This window comes from Rhipicephalus sanguineus, chromosome 1 (assembly GCF_013339695.2).
Source record: "Rhipicephalus sanguineus isolate Rsan-2018 chromosome 1, BIME_Rsan_1.4, whole genome shotgun sequence".
In the NCBI taxonomy this organism is placed as follows: Eukaryota; Metazoa; Arthropoda; class Arachnida; order Ixodida; family Ixodidae; genus Rhipicephalus; species Rhipicephalus sanguineus.
In genome coordinates this window covers 31214448-31234971 of record NC_051176.1, presented here as the reverse complement: position 1 = coordinate 31234971, position 20524 = coordinate 31214448, and the positions used below count along the sequence as shown (strand labels likewise).

Sequence of the window (20524 nt, the reverse complement as noted above, 5' to 3'; positions counted from 1 at the left end):
TGATAAGAAAACCACAAGGATCAGTTTGTCCCATGCGCTGTTGGCGTTGTTTATCGCATTCCCCCTCTCGTGCGCAATGGTTACATAGGCCAGCTACCGGAAGATGCATTAATGACGGTTGAGGGAACACCGAAATAAAGTAAAAGGGTGTCAGGGTGACGGTTTTTAGCCTTCACTGCAAAACGTGTGCATGCCACCCGGTACTAGAGAATACTGCCATTCTTTCAAGAGTAAATCGGAGCCTGTAAGACTGATAATAGGACAGATCGCATTCTCTTCCGCCGGCGACCACTGTATCAGCAAGGTGTCACTGTCATTATCCACCAAAGAAATTGAATATTTACGCATGCCCGAAGTTAAGGTTGGTTGCCATGTTTAAACGCTGTGTGACGGATAAGATTGAACGCAATTTTCCATGTGCTATCAGTTGTAAACGAAAATATCTCACTGCGGTCGCGTGATTTCATGTGTGTGTATATATGACCGATCCTGAAAATAAAATTTTCGTTGTTGAAAGTTAGCGCTTGTGTTCGTCTCGTACCTCTTCCTTGTCCGTGTGTCTTCCCGCGCTATGCTACTAGCCTGCCTTTCAAGCTCCGTTACGGTCGAACTTAGGCAAGAGACAGTCAACGTCCGATTGAAAGTGGTCCCTAGATTTTCAGTATGCTTCACCTCCTCACACCCCCGTATTGCGCCAAAGCTGCCTTTTAAGCTCCGCTACGGTCGCAAATGTATTAACTCAAGAAAACGCTGGTTCCAATATGGAGATGGAAGATGTGGCAGAGTTGGGGGCTCAATTAATGCTGTTTTGGACCTGAAATTTTGCAGGAAGTCCGAAAAATCGGACGCCGAAGCTTTTTAGCATCCAAAATTTCAGATGTTCTTATATATCGACGTCTACGAGGCAGATTTGGAACTCCGGACTTGAAGGGAGGACATCCTTGTCCGCCACATCAGTTGGCCTTCCAGAGAAGTTGAAAGAGAAGGAGAGGCTGAGGAAATGGCATCTCTGCCTATCACGTGTAAAGTGTTGTCGGCAACACTTTGGTTGCACCAAATCATGTACATAAATACAATTCGGCCTCTACATTGCCTCATTCTTGATAAGAAAGACAACTATGAAATATGACCCCACCAGTGCTTCATCAACCTAGCGAAAAGAAACACTTTCTTGTTGCTACCTCACAAGAACATACTTGGGGATTCTCTGCAACTTTTTCTGTAATTGCACTTCGAATTATTCGAAAAATGTTTGAGAAATATTCGAAAATTATTCGAAATTATTCGATTCGATTCGCACTCAATCTTTATTATTCGAATTCGCTTCGCACCCAAAATTTTGCTATTCGCACAGCTCTAATAGGGGTGTGCGAATATTCGAAATTTCGAATATTTTTCGAATAGTGTTTGCTATTCGATTCGATTCGCACTGAAATTTTACTATTCGAACTATTCGAACTTCCCAAAGACAAATGCAGTCAACGTCCGGTTGAAAGTGACCCCTTCAGATTTTCAATATGCTTCACCTCATTACACTCTCGTACTGCGGCAAAGCTACCTTTCAAGCTCCGTTACGGTCGAACTTAGCCAAGAGACAAAGTCCAATTGGAAGTGGTCCCTAGATTTTCAATATGCTTCACCTCATTACACCCCCGTATTGCGGCAAAGCTGCCTTTCAAGCTCCGTTACGGTCGAACTTAGGCAAGAGACAGTCAACGTCTGATTGGAAGTGGTCCCTAGATTTTCAATATGCTTCACCTCCTCACACCCCCGTACTGCGGCAAAGCTGCCTTTCAAGGTCCGTTACGATCGAACTTAGCCAAGAGACAGTCAACGTCCGTTTGGAAGTGGTCCCTAGATTTTCAATATGCTTCACCTCATTACACCCCTGTGTTGCGGCAAAGCTGCCTTTCAAGCTCCGCTACGGTCGCAAATGTATTAACTCAAGAAAATGCTGGTTCCAATATGGAGATGAAAGATGTGGCAGAGTTGGGGGCACAATTAATGCTGTTTTGGACCTGAAATTTGGGCAGGAAGTCCGAAAAATCGGACGCCGAAGCTTTTTAGCATCCAAAATTTCAGATGTTCTTATACGTCGACGTCTACAAGGCAGATTTGGAACTCCGGAATTGAAGGGAGCACACCCTTGTCTGCCACATCAGTTGGGCTTCCACAGAAGTTGAAAGAGGAGGAGAGGCTGAGGAAATGGCATCTCTGCCTATCACTTGTAAAGTGTTGTCGGCAACACTTTGGTTGCACCAAATCATGTACATAAATACAGTGATTCCACTCCTGCGCCAACTGCGCCAAAGTGCGCCAAATTGTATTTACTGCGCCATCCTGATAATATCGACGAAATTTGCGCCAAACTGCGCCAAAGTCTTGGGTTTGGGGGCGTCTATCACCGGCAATCGCACCGCCGGCGCGTCAGAACATGTGCAGCTCGATCTTGGGGCTGCCAATAAAGTCGCAATCATTTACCAAGAATTATTCCGCTGAATAAATAGCGCTCGCGCGTGCGTTCCGAGTAAGCCACGATGCCATGCACGGTGCCGATGCAGCTTCTGTTCTGCAAGTCGGCTCGACAGCAAAGCGCGCTCTCCGCAGAGGCTCGTGACGTCTAGGCCTATCGGTAGCGAGAAAGTGCGACGGCGATTCATCGGCGGACGTCGTCTGTTCCAGAAACGCTGCTGATAGCTCGTTTCAAGCGTCGCACGGCACGTAAGGAAAGCAATGTTCAGTAATAACTACATGAGTGCCGCTAAAATGTCTGTCACTTCTGTTTCCGGACATCGCGGAATGAAATCTGGGATCGCTCGCAGTAGATATATGGGACAGTATCGAAGTTTCCTTGCTTCGCGTTTATGGAAGAGCACGCGAACGGTGGAAACGCGTTGACACTTTTCCTCAGATATACTTTATCCATGGATCTTCATCCAGAACAGCTTTTTCGTAATTCCTTCCGCCAGCACGTGTCCGAGTTTGTAATCACTCTGCGGTAAATACCCCCTAAAAGGCCCTGCCCTTTCGAGCTCACGTGCTAGGGTTCCAATTCGAATTTTTCGCTTGCTTTTTTAAAAATGTCATCTCATTAGTAAAATCATATCTCCTGGTCGGAGCAGCCGCAAATGCGCAGCTGTCAGTAGCAGGCCCGTCGCTGACGGCCCACAGTGAAGCGGCTGCGCCATGTTACACGTCCGCCCCTCGCTTTCGGGGGTCAATAGCTAACGGTTAAAAAAACTCAGTTTCGCTTAAGAGCGAAGCAATGAATGCGATACCAAAAAATTGTATTGTGAAACGAAGTAAGACTAGCAGCTAACTCTTTTGGGTCCGATCTCGCGTAACTCAACAAAACGCTGGTTTAAGGGAATATTGCCCCTCCAGGAACCGAAGCGTTTTCTTGCTCTGAGTTCTCTAAACGCGAAGTAAGAGTTGAGAGCACAGCAAGTTTATGAGCCGTCTCCTGATGCCTCGAGAAAGCGCGCACGCAAGCGACTGCGCCCTTCGAACGACGTGTCCCCCCCCCCCTTCCGCTCCCCTGGCGTCCCTTCATGCTCCTTACGAAAGACGGGCGGGGCGTTTCCTCTCTGTTTGATGAGCAATCGACGGCAGGCCCGCACGCGGGAAGATGTTATCTCATGCGCTGTCCGTGCGGCGGAGACAGACGGCCGGCTAGTTTAATCTCCGCTTCAGCCGCGTTCGTCGCCAGCGCTCGCGAGCTTTTACCCGCGGCTAGAATGCGCGTGGTGATGTTATTAATTTGGACTTTATACGGCAAATTACGGCAACGGCGACGGCAAAAATCCGCCGAGAGTGTCCATATAATTGCTATCGCAAGGGTCAATGTACGGGGAGATTTTGCGCCCCCCCCCCCTCTTAGGTGATTAGGGGGGCGCCCCCCCCCCCCTGCCCCCTCCCTGTGCGCACGCCTATGCTCCTGAGATGATTTTTTCCATGAGATTTGCAATGAATCGAAATATTTCTAGCTGAGCCCCATAATAATACTCAGGTGCTTGAATGTTAATGCAATATGCTTCTGTATTGCACTCTGGGATGTAAAGTTCGCTGCTCCAAAGTGCTCCCAGATGCAAAATTATCTGCTCCAAAGTGCTCCAAGATGAAAATCTTGCTGCTCCAAAGTGCTCCAAAACGGAAATTTTGCTGCTCCAAAAATTGCTCCAAATCAGAAGTCCTCGGTAGCATCACTGTAAATACAATTCGGCCTCTACATTGCCTCACTCTTGATAAGAAAGACAACTATGAAATATGACCCCACCAGCGCTTCATCATCCTAGCGAAAAGAAACGCTTTCATGTTGCTATCTCACAAGAACATACTTAGGGATTCTCTGCAACTTTTTGTGTAATTTCACTTCGAATTATTTGAAAAATGTTTGAGAAATATTCGAAAATTATTCGAAATTATTCGATTCGATTCTCACTCAATCTTTATTATTCGAATTCGCTTCGCACCCAAAATTTTGCTATTCGCACAGCTCTAATTTGCATCATTTGTTGTCTAAGTGTCGTTTTGCTTGTCCAGCGTTTGATACAGTCGAACCCGTTTATAATGAACTCGAAAGTGTCGCGAAAAGTGGTCGTTATATCAGTAGTTCATTGTATATGGGCTCACCCTTAAAAGTGTGCGCTTATAAAGTGTTAACAGCCCCTTCGGTGACGAGCTAAGCCTTTTCGCATTGTGAAGCGACGCCTGCTGCGTGCTCACAAGTGAATTAACTGCCTTTGCAATGAACTGACACCATTTCACCGAAGCACGGTACCGCCACGTGGAGCCGATCATCCCTGGCTAGTTGTGTGCAGCGCGTCGCCTACTCAGCTTGTGGAGTCACTGCCGGGCCGCTTGCTGTGCCGTATGTGTGCGTTTGTACGTTCTTTGTGCCTGCTTCACTCCGGACTGTGCACGGGTGCAGCGACTAGCCTCTTCGTTCAACACGGCGAAAACAAGCATTTTGCAAGCAACGCACACTCTACGTCTCCGCGATGCTCTCGCGGCCCTGCAAGACGATGCGCGGTGCACTTGAGTTGTCACCTAGCCAAATGCGCAGTACAGTCGAACCCGGGTATATCGAACTCGCCAAAAAGCGTTTATTAGTTCGATATATGGCATAATTCGATATAGGCCCGCTATAGGATTTGACACAAAGGCACATAACAATAAGAAAAGTACTTTATTAATATGGTGGCTTACTTGCGTGCCCTACTTTGGAACAAAATAGTCCTGGATTTTCTTCTGTGTCAACGACTTCGCTGCCTGCGACAGCACGCACGCCTCCACGTTGTCCAACGAGTCAGAGCAGCTGAGGCCGCAACCTTCCACATTCACGCAATAGCGCCGGACCAACGCAAGTGCACTAATCACTTCGGAGGATGTAGGCAACGGGCCATCGTCAATTTCCTTATTGCTGTCGCTTTGGCTCGTGGTCGGCGCGACGTCTGCAACGTAGTCCTCATCTTGTAGCTGACCCATGATGGCGACATCATCGTCCGCACTGATGAACTCGTCGAATGTCGATCCGTCGATAGCTCCCGGGAACTCTGCCAGCTCGCTCCAACCTTCGGCGGAAACACCTGTGGTGTCTTCAGTGCTGTCATCAGAATTTGGGGTGTCATCACCAGGCATGCGGAAGCCGGCATGCCTAAAGCAGTTCTGGATCGTCTCCTTTGTGACATCTGCCCACGATCTACTCAACATAGAAAGAGCTCGACCCGATTTATGATTTCGAGTTTCGCGGCGAACGGCAAATTCTGCCTCTTTGCACAAGCCATGACGACAGCGTGCCAATAAAGTTCACAGAGCACCAACAGGCAACACCACCAGCACGGACCACGCTGAATGAGGACTCGAGGAAAGCAGGCAGCAGCAGGCACACAAGCATAAAGAAAGAAAAAATGGCGCTCACTTCTACCGCCTCCGCGCCTCGGAGAAAGCACAACGGCCTCTGATTGGCTGTAAGCGCTGCGAGCGGGCCAGGATCATTTCTTGCAGGGGGGTGTTCGCCCGTGCACAACCGGGTCTAAGCCACTTTTTCTAGGGTGGCGCCGGCAGTTTTCCCCGCCACCGTGAGGGAAAGCCAACTTGCTGGGGCACTTTTGAGGCACATGGAGTTTGATATATCGGTTGTCGTTGCTACTTTCGTTCGATGTAACAGTAACTTTTGCTATATATTCTCAATGTAAATTTACCGTGTTTAGAAATTGTTCGATATACGGGATAATTTGATATAAATGGGTTCGATATAGTCGGGCTCGACTGTATACTTTTACCGTCTTGTCACAAAAGTATCTCCCAAATATTCTGCTACGTCAAACACAAATGTATCTCAGTATCTGCATTTTAGGCTTCCAGCACATGTATTTCGATACCTGTATTCCGAAATACTAATTCACATTGTATGATGACTGGTGTTATATTACTCTTCTACCACACTATGTTACTTCTATTAACGCGGTTCCTTGCCTGACATGATGTCTGTATAAAATCTTTTTGCGGAGGAGTTTCAAGCACCGGTGTGGCTCTGTGGTAGAATACTCGACTGCCACGCATAGGGCCTGGGTTTGAATTATGCTTGATCCTGGATTTTTTTTCTCATTGTGCGTGACGGTACTTATGGACACCGGTGGCGGCGGCAGCGGCAGACAACTACCGTATCTACACGATTGTAGGTCAACCAATTTTATCAAAATTTGAAGTCCGAAGTTGGGGGGTCGACTTACAATCGAAACTGAAACTAGTTTAGAAAATTTTCTAAAAATCCCCGCGTATTGCCGCGAAGCTAACTTTTCTGCATAGCTTTGAAGCACTGTGGTGAAGCCAGCTTTGCACACCAAAATTTGAGATTTTCTTCAGCGACATTGTAAATAAATTTCCTTTATGAAATGCTCTCGCACTTTTATTTTTTCTCTTGATGTGCGATTTTAGGGGGGTCGACCTACATTCGAGTCGACTTACAATCGTGTAAATACGGTATGCCACCAAATTGGCTGTTGTTGTGATCTCATGACAGCTTTCGCTGTAGAATACTGTTCACAAATATTATCTTCTCATAATACAGTAAGTAATAATGTGTGGTTAACAGGGTTTTTAAAGTTCACAACCACTTATGTACACCACACCCTCTCCATTTCCTTAATTTATGAGTGTGTATTTCAGGGGCATGGTCAGGGGTGACACAGAAGGCACACAGAGAAAATTACTCTTGGTAACATACAGTACCCATTAATGGGATCCTAAAACAGTGTTGATGATTTTCTACAAATGCGCTGAGTCGCTGGCTCAAGTCCTTTGTCTTATTAGCAGAATGATTTTAGTGCCCTGCTTAAAGTGTGTAATTTAAAAGGTTTAAAATATGAATATCCCTACAGACCACAGCAGCACTGCCAAGAGAGTTTTAAGCTGCTACTGCACGTGGCACATTTCATGGGTACGCTAAGTTAGCGTTAACATTTGCGGCCCGCTATTTCCGTCACTTAACGGGAGCCCGCAAGCGGTTAGCGTACAACGCATGCGCAGTTGCGCGAAAAGCCAACGCAAAGCTTTGCGTACGCTATTCGAAAACTCCCTATTGTTTCGTTCATCGCAGGTAGTCGTAGTTGCAGATAACGGCATCAGGAAAGGTTACCGTGCAAAAGCTGACCGCAAGGCTTCATGCTGCTTCCTACTTTCTTTTTTTTCCTCACTGCAATTCTCCCACTGAAGAAATGGCTGGAAAGTGAGCGACCTCGCTCACAGCGCCCAAAATCAGCGTGCGGTGCTCGCCGATCTGGGATATCTTAGTCGCAAATAAACCGAAAGGGGGGACGCGCGTGGGCGAGCCGCTCTCACGCTTTAGAAGGCCTGTTTTAACTTTTTTTCGCTTCGTATGTGCCATATCTTTACCGCGACCGTGTCTGAAGTGTTCGTTGTAAAAGTAAGCTTGGAAAAATGTTTGCTATACGTGGACGCAGCTTCAATGGTTAGCATAGGAAAATCGTGAGTGCACCCGAATATGGTCGTTATAACCGATAGATCGTTATATGTGGGATCGTTATAAATGGGTTCAACTGTAATGGTCTTTGCCGACTTCTTCAGCCAGTTTCATGTGGTGCCCTCAGTGTCTGTGCTGATGAAGGCGGGGAGGGAAGTCTGTGGTCATTCGGAAATCATAGCACGGTCACTGGGCTGCAGTCTTATTGTAATGCTTTCCTTCAATTCCACTCTTATTGTCCACCTTTCAAGACCAAATGCCATTGATAGTGAGGGTAAAGCATTGCTCTGACCATGAATGAAGCATGGAAAGCAAAGAAGGGTAGCTAAATGCATTACTATGAAATTGTGGCCGCGTGCTGTTTAGGCTTTAGGTAAGTGCATGTGTGTGCAGCAGGGGGTTGGCAAACATTGGCCATTTATTTGTATTGGTAATGCAAATAGCTCAGTATTTCATATGATTAGTGGTTTTTAAGTGACAGAAAACTCAGCCTGTAGTCAACAGCTTGCCAAGGAGGCTTACCTTTGCCATGACCCTTGGTGAAGCATTGGCTCTGAGCTTGGGCTCTGCTTGCTTTTTCATGGTTAATAAATGGTGTTCATTTTCCCATGACCACTTTGTCATATTGATTTATTTTTTTACCCCTTTGTCATATTGATTATGTTTATTGTGGCAGTTTTCATGTTTCAATTTCCTCAACCTGCAGGCAATGCCTCTGCACATGGAAGGCAGTGGACCCAGCAGTGAAGAGGGTGCGTGTGCTGTCGCGGTGACACCTGGGGCGGAGTGTGGGGCTCAGTGTCCAGCACCGTCCAAAAAGGCGGTGATTCGGGCTCGCCAGGGAGGGCCCTTCAAGCCGCCCGTGCTTATCCGGCAAGGCTCAGCTGAGACAGGTAAGTAGTGCGGAAGGATTTACTTTTTGCACGAAAATGGGGCTCCGAATGAGGTACTGACAGGTGTGTAGGTGTCGTAACAAACTTATCATGGACGGGTTTGGTTGTTCATAGAGGGCTCGAAGGCTGCCGAGGGTGCCACCTCGAGTTCTAAAAGTGTGCAGCTTTACTCGGGAGCAGTGGCCAACATGCCCGAGAGATATTTGAAGCAGCAGAAACTGCGTTAGCACGCCATTCAACTCGCTTATCCTGTAATTGTGCGAAGCGGTGAACGAGTGAAAAGAAGGCAGCTAGCTGCCTGACGATTCATGGCTTCGTTCCAGCCTTTTTTTTTTTTTCCTTTGTTTGAGAGTTAAGCATAAACAAATTTGCATTAAGATTCCTGTTGGCAGTTTGTGCTTGTGACGTGTTTCTTGCTTCATTTTTCTTTTCGCTCAAAAAGTAATAGTCAATCATTCCCAAGTATTGGGAACCCACATGCTGTGCTGTGGCATGCTGTATTTTAATGGCGTTATGCTCAAATTCATTAATTGTTATGCTGCTGCAATGAAAGTCTTTGTATAAGGGGCACAGGTGCTTGATTTTAAACCTTCAGAATACAGTCGCTGACTGTTTTTCGGACACCTTCGTGGCACTGCTACTCGTCCCATTGAAGTAATGCAAACTCACGTTTACGTGCGCACACGCATTGGGGAAAGGCGGAGATGTCGTCCGCTCTTCCGCCACAGTCTTTGTGTTACGCGTCGTTTCCAAACGCTCCATGTGAGAGAGCCGTTATCTATTCCGCAATTTGCTGGTATCAGTGACGATCACCACGAGACGCAAATTTGCAATTGGCGGTTGGCACGTAGTTAGCGGGGTTCGCTGCAGGTACCGAATGTATTCACGGGAGCCTGGGCACACCAAAATGCCTGATAGGTATACTGGGAGATGGTGAAGCTATTTCGTACGTGGCCGTGTCGATTTGACCGCTTGAGCAGAATAAAAAAGCATGAATTCTTTTTTTGGACTGCCCGATTTTTCGGATGATTTCGCGGTCCCTAGAGCATCCCAAAAATCGGACATTCACTGTATTTATCTTCCGGAAGTTCGAATATTTCGAATAGTCAAATTCTGGTGCAAATCGAATCGAATAGCAAACACTATTAGAAAAATATTCGAATGTTCGAATATTTGCACAGCCCTACTTTTTAGGTAGTTTACTAAGCAGTTGCTCGCTGACGTGGATGTGAGAAGAGGCTATAAAAAATGCATAAAGGCCTGGTCTCTGAGACAGGTTCCATAAAGATGTTCAGTTAATTGTATACATCATTAATGAATTCAATCATGTTGCCTGGGAGCGGTGCAACCCAAAGGAGATAGGCACCTTGTTGCGGTGATGTTTGCTTAGGCAGTACAACTACCTAGTATTAGTGTTTTGAATTGGGCTGGTTGGACACCTGTATATACCTTGTATATACGGTTGTCTTTCCTGTATGGTTTTTGTGTATCTGGTGAAGCCTGGTGTTTCAGGGGAAATCTAGCTGCATGTTTGTCGCACTACCCTGATTTCTGCACGAAGCAAACTATTAATTTCGGCATTGTAGTAAAGGATGCAGATTTTTCAAACACAGTATATGCAGGCACTTTAGTTGTAGTGCCTTACTGCATTAATATATACAGTTTACCCCCTTTATAACAATACTTTAGTGCCATGGAAGTTCTCTTCTAATCGGTAATTGTCTTAACCGCGCAAAAGTAGGGGGGCGGAGTCAGAGCTGCTAGTGCTATAATGGCAAAGCAGCCAGTGCCATTCCTCTCATTTTTCGGTCTGTAGATTCTCTTGGCTCGTTTAACTCAACATGTGAACCTCACTTCATGTGTGAACAGGATGCACAACTTCGCCTGCTGTACTTCATTGACTCTTGCGGCCAACCCACACACTCCCATCATGTGCTGCAAGTCGCAGGGGTCTTTTAAGTATCCATTGCTATCTTGCTTGCCTCTGCAGCACTTGAACCTGCCACAGATTACCAGCAGCGTAGGGTGTGACAGTGCTATCTTCCCTCCAGCTTCTGCTTGCCTGGCAACCCCCTACCCCCACCCTTTATTTTTTGCTCCCCAACCTTGTGCATTCATCTCTCTCACTGTGTGTGTGTGGTAAGACGACGGGCATTAGCAGCATCCTTCCAAGCTCACCCACAGCGTATGGGGTACGGCAGGATCATTCTCACACATGGAAATGCACCGGACATGTCGGGACGTGGGGGACAGGCATGTGAGGTTGGGAATGCAGAGAATGCTGGAGAGCTGACTGTATTCCATAAACACGTTTTGCTTGTGTGTTTGGTTACTTTCTTTTTTCTTTTCCAGCGTTTTGAGCATTCCTTTTCTTTTCTACGAGACACTCGGCATCTACATACAGTCGAACCCACTTATAACGGGTGCACTTACGATTTTTCTATGCTAACCATTGAAGCTGCGTCCACATATAGCGAACATTTTTTAAAGCCTCCTACTTTTACAACGAACACTTCAGACACAGTCGCGGTAAAAATATGGCGTATACGAAGCGAAAAAAATTTAGAACATGCCTTCTAAAGCGTGACAGGGGCGCGCGCTCGTGCGTGCCCCACTCCAGTTTACTCGCGACTAAGATATCCCAGATCGCAGAGCACCGCACGCAGATTTCGGACACTGTGAGCAAGGTCGCTCACTTTCCAGGCGTTTCTTCAGTGGGAGAATGGCAGTGAGGAAAAAAAAATAGGCGGCAGCATGAAGCCTTGCGGTCAGCTTTCGCACGGTAACCTTTCCTGACGCTGTTCTCTGCAGCTACGATAGCCTGTGATGAACCAAACAATGCCTTGGAACGCAAGAAGGCATAAGTGCAAGAAGTGATAACCGCGACAACTTTCCATCGCATAAGGGTTCACTGCGTCCCTAAACTCGTCGACGCCACAATGTGCCGCAAAAAGTCGTCGCGTCTTTTCGGTAACAGCAGAGACCGGTCGATCGCTGATTACGACTTCCGCGCGATTGCGGCAGTGCCTTCGCGGATAAGCATCAGAAAAGAGCGAAGGCGAGGTGGCGGCCGTCGATGAACGTGCCTTTATGACTTACAGCCGACAACCTTATCACAGTCATCTGTAGATGACTGCTCGGCTGCACGTGCGGCATATGCCGTACACTGTGGATTGACGGCAGTACGAGCGCGCCATGCTGCCGTTCCCAAGTTCGCCGCCGCCGCGTCGTGCGAGACCGCTTTAAAGTGCGCCTCGCTTTGTAGAAACAAAAGTAGCTCGCTGTTGTTGAGCGGCGCGGGCACCGAGAAACGTCGATGCACTGACAGCGAGCGTATACTGTGTGTTTGACTAGGGGGCAGCTCAAGTGCACCGCGCATCGTCTTGCAGGGCCGCGAGATCATCGCAGAGACGTAGAGTGCACGTTGCTTGCAAAATGCTTTTCGCCGAGTTGAACGAAGAGGCTGGTCGCCGCACCCGTGCACGGTTCGGAGTGAAGCAAGCACGAAGAACATACAAACGCGCGCATACGGCATACAGCAAGCGGCCCGGCAGTGACTCCGCAAGCCGAGTAGGCGACGCGCTGCACGCAACTAGCCAGGGATGATCGGCTCCACGTCGCGGTACTGCGCTTCGGTGAAACGGTGTCAGCTCATTGCAAAGGCGTTTAATTCACTCGTGAGCACGCAGCGGGCGTCGCTTCACGACGCGAAAAGGTTTAGCTTGTCACTGAGGGGGTTGTTAGCACTTTAATAAAAGTGCAAAGAAAAAAGAAACCTCTTGGCCGCTAAGCGCACGTTTTTAAGGGCGAGTCCATATACAACGAACTACTGATATAATGACCACTTTTCGCGACACTTTCGAATTCGTTATAAACGGGTTCGACTGTATATAGTTGTAACTGATAATGCAGCACGGGAACCATGTAGTAAGGGATTTATTTCACCATAGTATACATTGCACATGTGAGTTTGGGAATGCGGGGAATGCTGGAAAGCTGACTGTATTCCATAAACACGCTTGCTTGTGTGTTTGGTTACTTTCTTCTTTCTTTTCCAGCGTTTTGAGCATTCCTTTATTTTTCCACGAGACACTCGGCATCTACATATATAGTTGTAACCGATAATGCAGCACGGGAACCATGTAGTAAGGGATTTATTTCACCATAGTATACATTGCACATGTGAGTTTGGGAATGCGGGGAATGCTGGAAAGCTGACTGTATTCCATAAACACGCTTTGCTTGTGTGTTTGGTTACTTTCTTCTTTCTTTTCCAGCGTTTTGAGCATTCCTTTATTTTTCCACGAGACACTCGGCATCTACATATATAGTTGTAACCGATAATGCAGCACGGGAACCATGTAGTAAGGGATTTATTTCACCATAGTATACATTGTACATGTGAGTTTGGGAATGCGGGGAATGCTGGAAAGCTGACTGTATTCCATAAACACGCTTTGCTTGTGTGTTTGGTTACTTTCTTCTTTCTTTTCCAGCGTTTTGAGCATTCCTTTTTTTTCCACGAGACACTCGGCATCTACATATATAGTTGTAACCGATAATGCAGCACGGGAACCATGTAGTAAGGGATTTATTTCACCATAGTATACATTGTACATGTGAGTTTGGGAATGCGGGGAATGCTGGAAAGCTGACTGTATTCCATAAACACGCTTTGCTTGTGTGTTTGGTTACTTTCTTCTTTCTTTTCCAGCGTTTTGAGCATTCCTTTTTTTTTCCACGAGACACTCGGCATCTACATATATAGTTGTAACCGATAATGCAGCACGGGAACCATGTAGTAAGGGATTTATTTCACCATAGTATACATTGTACATGTGAGTTTGGGAATGCGGGGAATGCTGGAAAGCTGACTGTATTCCATAAACACGCTTTGCTTGTGTGTTTGGTTACTTTCTTCTTTCTTTTCCAGCGTTTTGAGCATTCCTTTTTTTTTCCACGAGACACTCGGCATCTACATAATATAGTTGTAACCGATAATGCAGCACGGGAACCATGTAGTAAGGGATTTATTTCACCATAGTATACATTGTACATGTGAGTTTGGGAATGCGGGGAATGCTGGAAAGCTGACTGTATTCCATAAACACGCTTTGCTTGTGTGTTTGGTTACTTTCTTCTTTCTTTTCCAGCGTTTTGAGCATTCCTTTTTTTTCCACGAGACACTCGGCATCTACATATATAGTTGTAACCGATAATGCAGCACGGGAACCATGTAGTAAGGGATTTATTTCACCATAGTATACATTGTACATGTGAGTTTGGGAATGCGGGGAATGCTGGAAAGCTGACTGTATTCCATAAACACGCTTTGCTTGTGTGTTTGGTTACTTTCTTCTTTCTTTTCCAGCGTTTTGAGCATTCCTTTTTTTTTCCACGAGACACTCGGCATCTACATATATAGTTGTAACCGATAATGCAGCACGGGAACCATGTAGTAAGGGATTTATTTCACCATAGTATACATTGTACATGTGAGTTTGGGAATGCGGGGAATGCTGGAAAGCTGACTGTATTCCATAACACGCTTTGCTTGTGTGTTTGGTTACTTTCTTCTTTCTTTTCCAGCGTTTTGAGCATCCCTTTTCTTTTCCACGAGACACTCGCATCTACATAATATAGTTGTAACCGATAACGCAGCACGGGAACCATGTAGTGAGGGGTTTATTTCCCCATAGAATACATTAAAAAATTCATGGTGCAGCAGCTGCTTATTGTTATAGTGTTTGATACATTGTTTAAGTCCTTACCACTATATAAGTGGATTCGACTGTATTCTTTGATGCTAGGAGCAGGAGCGAGAGGAAAGGGCAGCACTGGACTGCTCACTATAATTTGATGGTACAACTCTTTTGTAGGGCGTTTCAAGGAAAGAATACTGAATGGCTTCCTTTAAAAATTTCTTAGGCCATTTTAAGGTTTGTGCTATAGTTGCTGTATTTGCTCGATGGTAATAGTATGTTGTACTAGATTGTAACGCACACCCAAGTTTTATGGTGAGAACAAAAGAAAAATGTGGCTCCTTTAATATATGGTTACCACCTATAGATATTTTCTAAGTATAGGCATTTAAAAATCTTTTACTGAAAGAATAGTTCATATCTTGCTTTGTCTAAATGACAGTTTTCGGTTGTACGGTGAAAACACTTTTACGGTGTCGTTAAACTCAGTTATCAAAACCTGACTTTCTGCAATTTCTTCTTACATAAACATTAATAACTTCAATATGAATAAAGCATTTTTCGTTGACGATTTTTATGACCCATCATTGCATGTCATATGGTGCAGTGTTAAGGATAAATGAACAATAACATTCTAATGCCATGATACATACTTCATTTGGTGTGTCACCCATGAAAAGTGTAGGCTTCTTAATTTTTCAGCTGTAGTGTACTTTACCAAGGGTTCTGAAACTTTCTGGCTTTGGGAGAACCCTTCAGCTTTCCCAGGTCACTGTCCTCCCTCTATCTGCTCATGTACTTGCTTGCACATGGCAGTTGCAGAGTTTCATTTAGTTTAATAGAACACGTGTAATAAATGCTCATTGTGGACAGGTTGGAGGTACAGAACTCCGTTGTTACATTTTCAGTGATTCCACTCCTGCGCCAACTGCGCCAAAGTGCGCCAAATTGTATTTACTGCGCCATCCTGATAATATCGACGAAAATTGCGCCAAACTGCGCCAAAGTCTCGGGTTTGGGGGCGTCTATCACCGGCAATCGCACGGCCGGCGCGTCATAACATGTGCAGCTTGATCTTGGGGCTGCCAAAGTCGCAACCATGGACCAAGAATTATTCCGCTGAATAAATAGCGCTCGGGCGTGCGTCCCGAATAAGCCACAATGCCAAGCACGGTGCCGACGCAGCTTCTGTTCTGCAAGTCGGCTCGACAGCAAAACGCGCTCTCCGCAGAGGCTCGTGACGTCTAGGCCTCTCGGTAGCGAGAAAGTGCGACGGCGATTCATCGGCGGACGTCGTATGTTCTAGAAACGCTGCTGATAGCTCGTTTCAAGCGTCGCACGGCACGTAAGGAAAGAAATGTTCAGTAATAACTACATGTGTGCTGCTAAAATGTCTGTCACTTCTGTTTCCGGACATCGCGGAATGAAATCTGGGATCGCTAGCAGTAGATATATGGGACAATATCGAATTTTCCTTGGTTCGCGTCTATGGAAGAGCACGCGAACGGTGGAAACGCGTTCACATGCACTTTTCCTCAGATATACTTTATCCATGGATCTTCATTCGGAAGAGCTTTTTCGTAATTGCTTATACCAGCACGTCCGAGTGGTCCGAGTTTGTAATCACTGTGCGGTAAATACCCCCTAAAAGGCCCTGCCCTTTCGAGCTCACGTGCTAGGGTTCCAATTTGAATTTTTTGCTTGCTTTTTAAAAATGTCATATCATTAATAAAAGCATATCTGCTGGTCGGAGCAGCCGCAAATGCGCAGCTGTCAGTAGCGGGCCCGTCGCTGACAGCCCACAGTGAAGCGGCTACCCCATGTTACACGTCCGCCCCTTCGCTTTCGTGGGTGAATAGCTGACAGTTAAAAAAACTCAGTTTCGCTTAAGGGCGAAGCAATGAATGCGATACCAACAAATTGTATTGTTGAACGAAGTAAGGCTATCAGCTAACTCTTTTGGATCCGATCTCGCGTAACTCACCAAAACACTGGTTTAAGGGAATATGGCCGCTCCAGGAACCGAAGCGTTTTCTTGCTCTAAGTTCTCTAAACACGAAGTAAGCGTTGAGAGCACAGCAAGTTTACGAGCCGTCTCCTGATGCCTCGAGATAGCGCGCGCGCAAGCGACTGCGCCCTTCGAACGATGCGGTCCCCTCCCCCCCCCCTTCCGCTCCCATGGCGTCCTTTCATGCTCCTTACGAAAGACCGGTGGGGCGTTTCCTCTCTGTTTGATGAGCAATCGACGGCAGGCGCGCACGCGGGAAGATGTTATCTCATGCGCTGTCCGTGCGACGGAGACAGACGGCCGGCTAGTTTAATCTCCGGTTCAGCCGCGTTCGTCGCCAGCGCTCGCGAGATTTTACCCGTGACTAGAATGCGTGTGGTGATGTTAATAATTTGGTCTTTATACAGAACATTACGGCAATGGCGACGGCAAAAACCCGCGGAGAGTGTCCATATAATTGTTATCACAATAAACATTTTAAAAAAGTTGAGGAGCCATTTCACTCTGTGAAGTGGATGATAAGCAAAGCTGTTTCGCGCATGGCAAAGAGGTGACATGGTGGAGGACAGTTTGGTATGTAAGACCAGGTTGTTAACGTTCAATACGCAATATTAATGCGAAAGCCTCAGATGCTTTAACAAACACGAAAATTGACCGTCGGCGGGGTCAGTCGATTGATGCAAAAAATAATCATCATGTGATGGCGTCATCATCACGTCATAGGTCGTCAAAACTTGTGACGTCATCATGGCGTCATATATCGTGATGTCACGTGATGACGCCATCACATGACATCGTCGCTTTACACTGCTTCCGTGATCGGTGCACCGATCATGGAGCTAGCGCAAAACCAGGTGATGTGCATATAGCTTGCAGACAAGGAGGGGGAGGATCAACCCGTCGATCGAGAAGAAAAAGAACCTGGCTTTCGCCTTGGAGTTTTCTTAGGGGAATGCATTAGGGATAGTTTGGCTCTTTGGCATTGACACTGCTGTACATCACGGCGTTTGTCTACAATGCCTGCTGATAACCACATAGATGTATTTAGAGTATTTCATAAAGTGCAATTTTATTGATCCGGTATTCTGTTTATTTGCTAGTATCGAAAATAATCACCGAAGAGGTTAATCCAGAACACTCAACTGCATGAGCCTTTTTTTTTTTGCGAGTGAAATATGAAGTTCTCCTGAGATGATTTTTTCCATGAGATTTGCAATGAATCGAAATATTTCTAGCCTTCATAAGAGCCCCATAGTCATATTCCGGTGCTTGAATGTTATTGCAATATGCTTCTGTAGTGCACTCTAGGATGTAAAATTCGCTGCTCCAGAGTGCTCCCAGATGCAAAATTATCTGCTCCAGAGTGCTCTAAGATGAAAATTTTGCTGCTCCAAAGTGCTCCAAAACGGACATTTTGTTGCTCCAAAAATTGCTCCAAATCAGAAGTCCTCGGTAGCATCACTGCATTTTTGAGGGGGCCACAATAAAACACGCATAGCAAGAGCATTTGTCATACTGGACTTATTGTGAGAGGGAGCAATTTCAGTGATGCTACCACTGCACCAATTGCGCCAAATTGCACCCAAGTGCCCTGGCTGCTACATCTTGCTACATTTTCTCAAAATTTGGCGAGTCTGCGTCCACCCTGCGCCCAAGAGTGTGCTCCGACTTTCAGAAACGAAACTAACTACTTGAGGTTCCTCCATTGAAAGCGACATCGCGATGCAACTGCGTACGACGCAATCCGAGCCAAGCCAAGACACACTGGGCCTAACATCGTTGTTTTGATACAGTCAGCGCCGTATTTTTTGGACGATATCGCTGTCCCCAGGAAGTCCGGGAAATCGGGATTTTTCGGACTTCCTAGGGACCGCTAAATTGTCCGAAAAATTGGGTGTGCTTATGTGCAGATACGTCGATGACTTTTTAGTTGTTCTTAAAAAGCAGGATTTTACCGATTTTAGTGATTTTAGCGATTTTAGTGTTTTGCGCGAGGCGTTAGACACTTTCCATTGGCTGGGGCATGGCCTGACATTTACTCATGAGCTTTTCTGCAATTTGTAGATGTAAAGCTTAACCTGTCGCATTCCCGTGTTTGCTGGGCCTATAACCCACGCTCCCGCAAACCTTTGCTGCCGTTCAATTTGGCCCATTCCAAGACCGTTAAGCGAGCGATTGCCTCACTTGTTTTAGAATCTGCGCTCCAGAAGTCTTGCGAACACGCTGCCTCAACCAGTTTCGGGCAACAAGTGGAACGGCTGCGGTCTTCAGGATATCCTGAAACTGTTCTGGTGGCCACTGTGGAGTCACTGCTCGAGAAAATTAAAAGAAAGGGGAGGAGCAGAGCGCCATAAGGCCTGCGGTACTGCCGTACATCTGCAATGTGACGCACAACCTCAAGAGAGTGGTGACTAGGCACAATGTGCCTATCGTCATATCAGTGCTGAACAAGCTGTCAAAGCTTTGTGCGCGCATAGCTGGCGAGGTAAAAAAGAAAGCGTCTTGTGGAAAAAAGCACACCTGGCCCTACAGGGATTGTGCGGAGTCGGTCATGTATGAGTTGCCATTGAGCTGCGGGAAGTCCTATATCGGACAAATGAGCCGGTGTGTCAACGACTGAGCATGAGCTTTCACTCACAAATGATCGCCGCACTGCGCGGAGTGCGACTGTGTGCCTCTGTTCTGTGAACAGAAGGTACTGGGCCGCAGCAGAGACGCCGTGGCACGCGAGCTTCAGGAGGCATTTTACATAAAAAAGAAAGGCACAGATTGTGTTAGCCAAACATCGGTATGCTTGCGGGGTGTGAGTTTCAGTTGATTGAGCAGAATTTAAGATAAGCTTTTGTCATCTTTTTTTTTTTTTCACTTGATGTGTGCGCAGGCACGCCTGTGGTGTACTGTGCTTTATATTCTCATGTTTTTTCCGAATGAAACCAGTTGGTAGTGAGCGCTCGTGTAGTCGTCTTGTCTTCTTGTGTCTTGTCCGTTTGCGCTCAATTGACGAGCTCAACAAGCCAGATGTGTTTTCTTTTATTGCTATTGATGAAACACCTCTTCTGTAACAGAGGTGCCATCACAGAGGTTTCTGTGATGTTTTATGTGCAAGTATGTAAAAGCTCATCTGTGATAGTCATGTCATCTTCAATCATATTTTAATAAAGTGCTATGGCTCTATATTTCATCATTGGCTTTGTCCACTAAACAGAGTCAGGTTAGCCATGGGTGATGTTTATAATTCTGTGTTCTTTTATAATTTTATTATGCTTGAATAGCGTGCAGCACATTGTGCTCTTATCGGTCATCTGTCATGAATGCAGTACGTGTCTTAAAATTGTGTCTAGCAACGCCTGCTCCGAAAGCTGCTCCAAAGCAGCCTAAGCCAGTAGCATCACTCAGTTCTTTTTTTGTGCACAAATCTGTAAGCAAAAGGAGATGATAGGAAGTAGAGTAAAAGCTCATTAATTCGACCCCTGTTAATTCGGAAAATCGGATAGCTCCAACACATTCTCTGGTGCCGGCAAGCATATGTATTGCTTAATGGCATTAAACCCATTAATTAGGTCATGTTTGGCTGCAACTCGGTTAATTAGGACGATCCTCAGAGCACGCCAAGCACGAAGAGCTGCAAATGTGCGACACAAAGGAGTGAAAATGGCATTTGCAAACAACCAAAACGGCTGCGGGCCTTCAGAAAGGCGTTTTCACCATCCGCAGTCTTACTACAATCGCGTTTATTGCTACCAAGGCTTCAGCGGTTGCACCAGAACTGTTTTTTTTTTTCGATTTTACTTAGCGCACACCATTTGCATGGGCGTTATCTCTGATCACATAGATAGTGACTGGGGTCAAAGCTGCTACAACCAGTAGTTTTGTTTTGCTGCGTGCCTTCAGTAGTGTGTAGATGCCATTCATGATTGTGCATTAGTGAGCCAGGTTT

The 20524-nt window shown here is 46.2% G+C and overlaps 1 protein-coding gene across 7 annotated transcripts in view; it reads left to right on the top strand.

Moving 5' to 3' along the window:
• Positions 1-20524, top strand: part of LOC119390134 (uncharacterized) — a 282319-nt gene that overhangs the window by 31534 nt on the left and 230261 nt on the right. For all 7 annotated transcript variants that reach the window (XM_049413916.1, XM_049413925.1, XM_049413922.1 and 4 more), the window contains exon 10: positions 8691-8877. In XM_049413916.1, the coding sequence (XP_049269873.1) occupies positions 8691-8877 (187 nt within the window). The remainder of the gene's footprint in view (positions 1-8690; positions 8878-20524) is intronic.